Raw genomic sequence first — 11,283 nt, 5'->3', positions numbered from 1 at the left:
GATATGTCGAAGGGTCGTAGCTCCCGAGCCTCAATTGATATCTCTCGTCCTTAGGATAGGTCTCACCTATATGCGAAATAACTGAATAAACGTTATTTAAAGCACATACACAAAACTAGGAAATAGCTTATCATACATTGCTTAAATAGGGTATTTGAATATACCACCATGATCTACTCATACTCAGGAACATCCCCATAATTTTAGAAAAAATTCTGACCACCTACGCGCCGCTAGGCGCCGGCTAAGGCACGGCCATACGCGCCCTCACGCTCGGCCAAACCCTAAATGAAACTTAACTGCCATTAGGAATATTCCGTTAAAACCTTAACATAAATTAACGGCGTTACGCCGTTAGAATATTCCATCTGACTTGATGGAATATTCTCCTTCGTCTTCCTTGGATCACCGGAGATCGTCGCCGACGCCGGTTTTTGGAAAAATAATCAAACCTTCATATCTTCTTCGATTTTTAACCAAAAATCACAAAATTTATACCAATTTGAAGCTTAGGATGAGAGGAAAAAAACCTTACCACTTTCAAGCCTTGAAATCCTCGGGATTTCGCTGGAGGAACCTCAATATTCCGGCAAAACTTGAAACTTGCCAAACACAACTTCCCGACGTCCAATTCACTTCATTTTTCTTCTTCGAGCTTCGTGAAGATGTCCTAAAGCTCACTAGCATCTTAAAATCTCCTAAAAACTTCGAAATCACAAGTGCATGAATAGTAACCCAAAACTGGGTTATCTAGTTCTCAGGAAAATGAGGTTTTCACGTCAAACTAAGGGCATGGATGACCACCTGGACTTACGAGGAACACAAAAACAACCTCCTCGATGTCAATTCGTGAAGATATGGTCTCATTTGGGTGTTGTCCGTACAAGTGTATGGAAATGGCAAAAAATTTGAAGGAATAAAAAAGAGAAGGTCAACAAGAAAGGGTTTGTGTATGGTCCAGTTGGGTCACCAATCAAAACAAACTTTAAGTCCTTAAGTTTTAATTGGGTCTAATTAATTAGGAATAAAGTTAACTCGCCCTTTTTTCTTAGTCCAATCTACACAACACCACGAAACGCTCAAGGGTAGAATGGTCAATTCACACCATTGATAAAATATTTCGAGACGGGCTGTGACAACCTACCCCCTTAAGAAAATTTTGTCCACAAATTTCACGCAATAAATATTATCCACTAATAATCATAAAACAACCTCGAATACATATCTCTCATCCGGTCCTCTGTCTCCCAAGTGGCTTCTTCCACCGAGTGATTCCTCCGCAAAACTTTCACGCGCACAGTCTTATTTCTCAGAACCTATCCTTCCAATCCAAAATAGTCACAGGCTCCTCATCATAAGTTAAATCCGGATTAATTTCCAAAGGTTGAGGAGGTATCACATGAGAAGGATCTGAGACATAATGATGAAGCATAAAGACATGAAAAACATCGTGCACTTTGGATAACTTTAGAGGCAACTCAAGCCTATAAGCAACCTCACCGACTCGTTCGGTGATCATATATAGTCCAATGTACCTAGGACTCAGCTTGCATTTCTTTCCAAACCGTACAACACCTTTCCATGGTGATAGCTTCAGAAATACCCAATCACCTACATTATACATCCGGTCAGTGGCAGGTCGGTCTGCTAGACTATTCTGTCGATCCTAGGCCGCTTTCAGATTAGACTTAATCACCTGAATATTCTGAGTAGTCTTCTCCACTATCTCAAGACCCACCAAAACTTTTTCACCAACCTCTTACCAACATAAGGGTGTGTGACAAGATTTACCATAAAGAGCTTCAAAATGTGACATACCAATACTAGAATGGAAGCTGTTGTTGTAGGCAAATTCCATTAAATCCAATCGCTTACGCCAAGCGTCACCAAACTGCAACACTGCAGATCTCAACATATCTTCCAACGTCTGAATGGTCCTCTCTGATTGTCCATCTCTTTGAGGATGATATGCTGTACTATAAAATAATCTCGAACCAAGAGGTTCCTGGAATGCTATCCAGAATTTGGAAGTAAATCTAGGATCATGATCCGAGATAATACTAACTGGAACTCCATGGTACTTCACAATTTTCGATACGAATAATTCAGCTAATCAGTTTAAAGAATACTTCTCCCTCACATGAATAAAATGTGCTGACTTAGTAAGCCGATCAACTATCACCCAAATGCCATCATAACCATTCTGTGTATGAGGAAGCTTGTACACAAAATCCATAGTAATATTTTCCCATTTCCACTGTGGAACGGGAAGTGGTTGCATCAATCCAAAAGGCTTATTTCTTTTTGCTTTGACTTGTTGACAGATGACACACCTACTCATATATTCAGCAATTTCTCTTTTCATACCCAGCCAATAATAAAATGGTCGAATGGTATGATACATTTTTGTACCTCCTTGATGCATTGCATAAGCTGAAATATGTGCTTCATCAAGAATTGCCTTCTTTAATTCCATATTATTTGGCACATACATCCTACTCTCCTGCATAAGCATGCCATCAGTTTCTCAAATTCTGAAGTCCTTCTTCTTCCCCCGATTCCTTGCTTGAATTATTTCCTGGGTCTCTTCATCACCCATCTGGGCTTCAAGTACACGATCAATTAAAATTGGCCTGACTTGAAAATTAGCAAGTAAGGCTTCTTCTAGATCTTCCACTCCTAACTCCACTCCAGTAGACCTTAAATCCACAAGAAGAGGAACATGATAATCATAGATTGCATTAAGTCTAACTGGAGTCTTCCTACTAAGTGCATCCGCCACTGCATTTGCACGACCAGGGTGATACTCAATTGTGCAATCATAATCACTAAGCAACTCAATCCACCTCCGCTGCCGAAGAGTAAGATCCCTTTGAGTAAAAAGATACTGAAGACTTTTATGATCTGTAAAGATCTTACATTTCTCACCATAAAGATAATGTCTCCAAATCTTCAAAGCAAAGATGATAACTGCTAACTCCAGATCATGAGTAGGGTAATTCTTCTCATGAGGTTTCACTTGTCGTGAAGAATAAGCAATCACCCTACCATACTGCATCAACACACAACCCAGGCCATTTGAGGAAGTGTCATTATAAACCTCAAAATTACCACTGTCATCTGAAAGTGCCAAAACAGGTGCATGAGTGAGATAATACTTCAACTGCTGAAAACTTTGCTCACAATTATCATCCCACTCAAACTTAACTTCTTTTCTAGTCAACCTCGTTAATGGCAAATCAATGATTGAAAAATCCTTCACAAACCGTCTATAATAGCCAGCTAGGCCAAGAAAACTTTGTACCTCAGTGACGGTTCGTGGTTGCTCCTATTCTCCATAGCTACCACTTTTTGAGAATCTACTTGAATACCTTGAGCAGAAATGACAGGTCCCAAAAATGCCACTTGATTCAACCAAAATTGACATTTGCTAAATTTAGCGTACAACTGATGTTCCCTTAATTTCTTCAATACCAAGATAAGATGTCGAACATGCTCTGCTTTACACTTAGAGTATACCAAAATGTCATCAATAAAAACAATGACAAACTTGTCTATAAATGGCTGGAATACTCGATTCATCAAATCCATGAAAGCTGCTGGTGCATTCGTTAATCCGAATGGCATCATTAGAAACTCATAATGACCATAACGAGACTTGAAAGCAGTCTTAGGGACATCCTCACTGCTGATCTTCAATTGATAATAACCAGACCTCAAATCAATCTTAGAAAATACACAGGCACCTCGAAGCTGATCAAACAAATCATCTATATGCAGCAATGGATAATGGTTTTTAATTGTTACCTAATTTAATTGCCTATAATCAATACATAGCCTCAAAGTCCCATCTTTCTTCCTTACAAACAAAACTGGAGCTCCCTAGGGTGAAGTACTAGGCTGAATAAAACCTTTATCGACTAATTCCTGCAACTGGACTTTCAATTCCCTTAATTTAGCAGGAGCCATTCTATATGGAGTCAAAGATATATGATCCATACCTGGAAGCAAATCAATGGTGAACTCCACATCTCGGTCTGGCGGTAATCCAGGTAAATCATCAGGGAATACATTAGGAAAATGTCTAACTACTCGAACATCATCCACACTACTAGAAGTAACATCATTCAGCACTACATGAACTAAATATCCCTAGCAACCTTTCGATAACAACCTTTTTACTCTTACAGCAGAAATAACACCATGCCTCACCCCATTACGATCTCCTACAAAAGTAACTTTAGATAATCCAGGACAATGGAGAGTAACTGTTTTCCCATAGCAATCTATATTGGCACGATTATAATGCAACCAATCTGTGCCTAAAATCACATCAAAATCAACAATATCTACCGGGATAAGATTAACTGGCATGACTACCTCTTCCACCATCACTGGATATCCTAGATATACATAATCAACATAACATATCTCCCCTCTAAGCATAGCAAACTCTAAATCATACCTTAGAGGCGTAGGATGAGGTTGCGTCACTTGAGCAAATGTATGAGAAATAACAGAATGCGTAGCGCCACAATCAATTAAAACCCTAGCAAAGTGACCAAGAATGTTTAACATACCCATGATCAAATCCGGATGATTCTGAGCATCTTACAGAAATATATTATTAATAAGTCCCTGGGCTTGCTTTCTTCCCTCACGACCTCTAATAGCTTGATTACCTCGCCCCTGCACACCTCACCCCTGACTTGGCTGACCAGATTACCTTGAAGATCCTGCACTACTAGAAGCAATCTCTACCTGATGGGGCTGTCCTCCCTGGTACCACTGAGATCCACCAGCTGGAATGGAAGGATACGGTGTATACCCTCCAGGATACTAAAAATACCCACTCTGGTAATAAGGATCCTACGAATACTGATACTGCCCTAAAGCATAAAGAGCGGCATCACCCTGATAATGGTAAGCACCACCTCGACCCATCTGACCATAACTTGCAGACCCTGGAACTTGCTGGATCGGCGCTGATGGTGGCATAGAAGGATGATGGGGCCTCTGCTGACTCTGGGGACAATTTATAGCTCTATATCTCATCTGCCCACAAGTAAAACATCCACTGCTACCTCTCATACACTTCCCAAAATGCCTATTATTACATCTGCGACACAAATGAGCACTTCCTCTTCCAACATATCCCTGTCTTTGGAATCTAGAACCTCTTGAAAATCTACCACCTCTCATTTGACCAGTGGCACTAAAACCTCCGTTAGAAGAACTGGAACTAGTTCCACTCCTCTTAAAGCTCTGAGTCTTACAAGGTCCTTGAGAAGACTAACTTTTACCTTTATCATCTCGCCTCTAATTTCCATTATTTTCTTCCTCTTCTTCTCTCTCGCTGGGCATATTTTCTGAGTCCTCAATCCTCAACAAAATCTCATAAAACTCCTGATAAGTGGCACAAGGAGTCAAGGTCGCTATAGAACGCCATTTCTTTTTTGTACCCAATCTGAAACGAATGAGCATCTCAACCGGATTAGCAGCAACCTCCAGATGATAGCGAGACAAGTCAATGAATCTCATTTAATACTTATTTTCCATCATCTTCCCCTGCTTTAATTGAGTAAACTCTTGCTTTTTGCGATCAATATACTTAGGGGGAATAAACCTTTTCTCAAACAACTATTTAAATACTTCCCAGTCTGCAATTTCCTCTGGGTCAACTGATAGGACTCCTGTCTCCACCAGGATGCAGGTTCCGGACCCAAAAACCAGGTAGTCTTCTCGACCCCCCTATCAAGAGGAAGATTCCCCTGACTTTACATTACACAGAAAGTCTTCTCAATATGATTGATCCATTTCTCTACTCCTTCATGTCTTTCATTCCCCATAAAATGATTTAGCTTCAGATTATACATAGTCTGAAGAGGTGTCATTTGGGGAGGATGGAGCGAAGACTGAATAACATTAACTATAGCTTCCCCTAACTGAGCTATATCAGGGAAACTAGGCTCAATAGAAGGACGTGGATCTCTACGAGGCGGCATAGTTCTTACAGAAGACATCAAAATAATTAGAATTTCTCAAGATATGCAGGACTGCAAACCTAATGCTCTGATACCAAACTGACACACCCAGACCTAGATCGAGGCATGCTGGCCATCATGTGGGAGTGAAATAACCATGTGCACAGTGCGGAAGCAATAAAGATATAAGGAAAAAGCGAAGGAATAAAAATCAAACTACTAGCAGAACTAGCTAAGATAAGGTGCTAGTGTGAGATTAAGGGTGAAATACATAATCAGAGCATAAACATTCTAGATGCAGCCAAGCAGCACAAGTACTAATTATACAACACCCAAGGGTGATCCTACATTTATGATGTTCTATCAGAACCACCGTCGAAATCCCTGTGAGCCACCAAAGCACTTCTACCTAAAACCTGGAGGGGCGCAAAACAGAAAGTGTGAGTGGGCAAAAACAAAGTTTTTCAAAATCATTTCATTTCTCAAAAGTTCTAACCTCTCATCGTAAAACCTGTATAATTTCCCAGAAAATAATAATAATAATAAGCTGAACAAAAATCATATTAAAGATGAAAATCCATAGAAGTATACAAAGCAAAGTATCTCAACGCAATGCTATAAGTAATCCAGGAAAAATATATCAATGTAAATATCGCATCAGCCAAATCCCTCTAACTCAATCTGCATGGCTGAGTATATAGCTCATAACCAATCTCAATAATATCAAATCAAATCTGCACACGAGTCAAAACCACCTAAAGTGGTCTGTACGACAAGACTAGGTGTAAAGTAAATATGCTCTAACGCTACGATCACGTGAAGGCTGTGCGAATGATCGCAGGTCACCTACGAGTCGGAACCACATATAGTGGTTTATACGACAAGTCTGTGCACCTAACTTGGATCCAAGGTGAGCATATGGTGCGAGAGGTGAACATCATGTGAAGGATTATGCCCTAACTTTAGGCAGGATCACTAACACCGGGGTGCAGGTTTATGAGCTTTCAATACATCACATCATATCTCACATAATTGAAGTAACCTTATATCTTTATTTTATGAATTTACCTGGCACTCACCTGTGCATTGCAACAGCAATCATAAATATATGCAACTACTAATGCATAAATAAAATAGGCAGATACTTTGCATGACATTTCAAAACGTATAATCATTCAAATTCATTTTCTGGGAAAAATCTCAAGTATATAGGTATATACGGAAAAACCAAAAGCCCACTCACTGATATGTCGAAAGGTCGTCGCCCCCGAGCCTCGATTGATGGCGGTCGTCTTCAGGATAAGTCTCACCTATATGCGAAATAATTGAATAAACGTTATTCAAAGCACATACACAAAACTAGGAAATAACTTCTCATATATTGCTCAAATGGGGTATTTGAATATACCACCATGACCTACTCATCCTCAGGAACATCCTCATAATTTTATAAAAAATTTATGACCACCCACGCGTCGCCACGTGCTGCCAAGGCACGGCCAGACGCGCTACCACGCATGGCCAAACCCTAACTGAAACTTAATTGCCGTTAGGAATATTCCGTTAAGTTTTAATTGGGTCCAATTAATTAGGAATAAAGCTAACTGGCCCCTTTTTCTTAGTCCAATCTACACAACACCACGAAACGCTCAAGGGTAGAATGGTCAATTCACACCATCAATAAAATATTTCGGGACGGGCTGTGACACATAAATTAAAAGAAATTGAAGAATGTGTGAGCATCCTCTCATCTTAGGGTGGTACGAGAAAAATTGAAGAATGTATTGGAGGTGTGTTTAATTTTCACTTCAACTACTCACTTGCATTATTTATGGTATAGATTGGTGGTTGCTATGCTCACACCTTGAGCTAAAATTATGCAAGGCTCTTCATTAGAGCTTATGTTTATTTTCTAATTTTCATTGTATGGGTTTCTTACCAATTGACAATTATATTGTGCTTCATATAAGTTGTCTTTTTTTTTTTGGTAGAATAAAGATAATAATTGTGGATCAATGTTCGTAGCACTACATTCGAACTCATTGACAGTTGGATAAAGTGGACATGAAAAACTAGCATTATAAGACATATCATAGGATTGTAACAAGTACTTGTAAAATTTTTACATTTTTGTATATGTAGTTGAATATATGATTATTAATATAAAACAATTCTTTCAATAAAAATTGGCATTGAAAATATTATAAAATTTAAAAAAAAAATTGTACTTATATCCTTTTATTTTTACCGATGAAGTAGGATTAACGGAAATGTATAATGCTAACAACTCTTGATCCTCACAAATATGTTTCTGTGCGTATTTTCGACAATTCTTAATTGTCAATAATTGTAATTGTGACTATTGTGCGCTCTTGTAAACAACATTTTACTATTGGAAAATCATTTTTTGACATAATGTTTTGGTTGTAAGAAAATCATCGCAAGAAATAGATGTCGTTGTATAGAAAGTATATTCGATAGCCATACAAGTATTTGCGACCACGCAAACATTTCGAGAAAAATAATTTTGTCATTTTGAAAAATCAATTCCGATGAAAAGATAACTAGTATTGACAAGCCACAAGCGTTGTAAATGAAGCATTTTCGACAACTGGTAAAAAAAAAGAAGTAATTCTAATGGATCAATTTGCGACGCCCAGCGAAGGCTTTTTCCCATCGTAAATAAGTATTTACGACGGCAAAATGCCTTTTCTAACGATATTTGACCCTCGCAAATGACCAATTTTTTTTGTAGTGTCACTACCAATTCAATCAATCTGATGAATTCGAATCTGTCTTCCAGAAACTGGTGAACTATCTATCGCTTCCTCCTCTCCAATTTCTCCAACCCATCTAGTATCTCTCTCCCTCATCTGATCTTTCTGGATTACTTGATTTATCCATTTTTATCGACACAAATTTCTAATTGCAGGTTGGAGGTTGATGATTGTGGATTTGAGGAACCATGGGAAATAGAGTGAGATCAAGGTCTGAACTCACCACATGATTTGGTCAACGTGGCCTTGATTTGGCTGATTTGGTTAGGACTTAGGGTTGGGTTTGAACCCACCTCTGTTCTCCTTCTTCAGCTCTCTCTCCCCCCGTCTTCAACGTTTCAATTTCAGATTCTTTTTTTTTTTTTACCCACGTGGGACAAATTTGAATTCCAAATCAGCAAAATTTGGGCTCCACACTTCACACATCATCAATTAACAATTAACTTAACGAATTGACTAACGGTTGTACGAAATTAAAATGAAATGAAAGTAAATGTATGGAATTGAAATGCTTTAAAGATGTTGTATGCAGTTGCAATTAACGCCAAATCTGAGGGTACAAAATGTAATTTACCCAAAAATAAGCATATGAACAAGATGCTCAATCCTAGCCATATATGTGGGAGTAAATTTGCTCTTCCAATTGAGCTAACGAAAATCTACACACACAAAAATAAGAGACAAACAAAGTTAGACTACCACCGATGTAGTGTTAGCCAAAACTGACTTCTGATGACTAAGTCAGAAAGACTGTAGGAAATTATAAGAGTGTGGCGAAAATTCTTGATTATTTATATAGAACTTAGGAGTTAAGCGTAGGAAATTGTTACCTAATATGCACACCAATGGAGGAATATTACTCTGAATGTGACAGCCGGTCCCCAATTTTTACGTTTTTATTTATTTTAAAATAGTGATTTGATGGTAATGTTCTAGAGATGAGGGTATTGACTTTCGTTGACCAACGTATAGTAAGACGTATGAAATATTCTTTTAGTGTATCCTCTAAGTGCTCGTCACTATGAACGTGAAGGTGTAAGCAGAATCAAGATTGGAATTATGATAGAAGTTTTACAGAACTACGAATCTGAAAAATACTTTTGTAAATATTACTATTTTATGTCTATTGATTCAAATTATATTATTATTTTAAGATTATTTAGTTATTATTATTATTATTTTATTATTTGGTTGAGAGAAATGAAGGAAAGGGGAAGGATGGATGGAAGAAAGAAGAAAGGAAGGGGCTGCTGCCCAATCAGAGGAGAGAAATGATTAGAGTGAGGACGAATAAGAAAAGAAGAGACGAAGAACACTGGCCAATGGGAAGAGAATGAAAAGAAGGGAAGGGTGAGAGTGAGAAGCATCGAATCCACCATCCCGCCCCATTTCTCCTTGCAACCCACTGCACCCCGACGGGTTACATGGTTTCCGACGAGATTTTCATCGATTTCTCCAACGAAAATCAGCAAATCACCACCACCATACACCTTAGAGCCATCCATTCATCCAAACCCGACTGGGTTTGACCCCAATCTCGAGAAGAATGCACCAATGGGTGCGACGGACACGGCAGCAATTCGTCCATTTTTTGAAAAGCTTGCCTTCAATCACCACCACCAAAACTCTTCCCTTAAAGCTTGGAATAAAGCCCAAACAACTATAGTGGTGGTGGAGCATCGGAGGTGAAGGATCAAAGCCACCCATTTCTAGGGTTTCCGGTGAGTTTGAGGGAAATCAGAGCTTTTCTCAGCTAAATTGGACTTGGCCACAGGTATAAAATTTTCTCTACTCATTTAGATCTTCATTTTTGTGAAATTTGGTAATTTTTGGAAATAGTTGATTTTTCCGATGAGTCGGGGCGACCGACCGCCGTGTGCGGCGACTCATGGGCCGAGGCACCCCTTGACCTTCCTAGGCTAAATTTGATACCCCAATTCCATAGTTGAAGTCCGATTGTTGAAATCTCATCGTTTGAACATAGTTTTGATAGAGACCGCCACTTGATCCTTATATGATTTGATGATCCGATCGTTGGATCGTCACCAAACTTTAATACACGATATTACATAATATTTAAGGATATTAGGAACTGATGGATCGGTTTTCTAAGTTTCTAAATCTAAACGTTGGGTACCACTTAATTTTAGCGATTGACAGAGATCTGACTGTTGGATCATTCCGAAACTTTAGGATGTTGTTCTAGAAGCTTATTGAAACTCTTGGGAAGTTACGGATAAAAAAATCCGAGGTGCGGATCTTCCCGAATGAGTTATGTAGGGTTGTGGACCCTGCCGTTGACATTTGACTGACGGTTGACTTTTGGTCAATGGGTTACAAATCATTCTAGAACGTCATTGGGGATGTATTTTATGTAAGTTATGTGTTCTATCAATAAGAATTTTGAGACATGATTTGATAATTGTTCTAGGCGACGATCGTTCGTGGCGCCTCGATATTCATGCTACAGAGCTGTAGCTTGGACTTCAGGCAAGTGGGTCTTTTCCTTTTTATAGTATATA

The 11,283-nt window shown here is 38.8% G+C and overlaps 1 protein-coding gene across 1 annotated transcript; it reads right to left on the bottom strand.

Annotated features, from left to right (window-relative positions):
- Positions 1–2,527: 2,527 nt before the first annotated feature.
- Positions 2,528–6,005, bottom strand: LOC139196813 (uncharacterized). Its single transcript, XM_070823156.1, has 7 exons — positions 5,787–6,005; positions 4,914–5,055; positions 4,727–4,802; positions 4,175–4,549; positions 4,002–4,111; positions 3,372–3,770; positions 2,528–3,120 (listed from the first exon to the last, which is right to left on the bottom strand). The coding sequence occupies exons 1-7, from the start codon at positions 6,003–6,005 to the stop codon at positions 2,528–2,530; spliced, it is 1,914 nt and encodes a 637-aa protein (XP_070679257.1).
- Positions 6,006–11,283: the final 5,278 nt, after the last annotated feature.

Source organism: Malus domestica, chromosome 06 (genome assembly GCF_042453785.1).
Source record: "Malus domestica chromosome 06, GDT2T_hap1".
Classification (NCBI taxonomy): domain Eukaryota; kingdom Viridiplantae; phylum Streptophyta; class Magnoliopsida; order Rosales; family Rosaceae; genus Malus; species Malus domestica.
The sequence above is the reverse complement of the archived record's forward strand: the minus strand, read 5'-3'. Positions and strand labels throughout refer to the sequence as shown.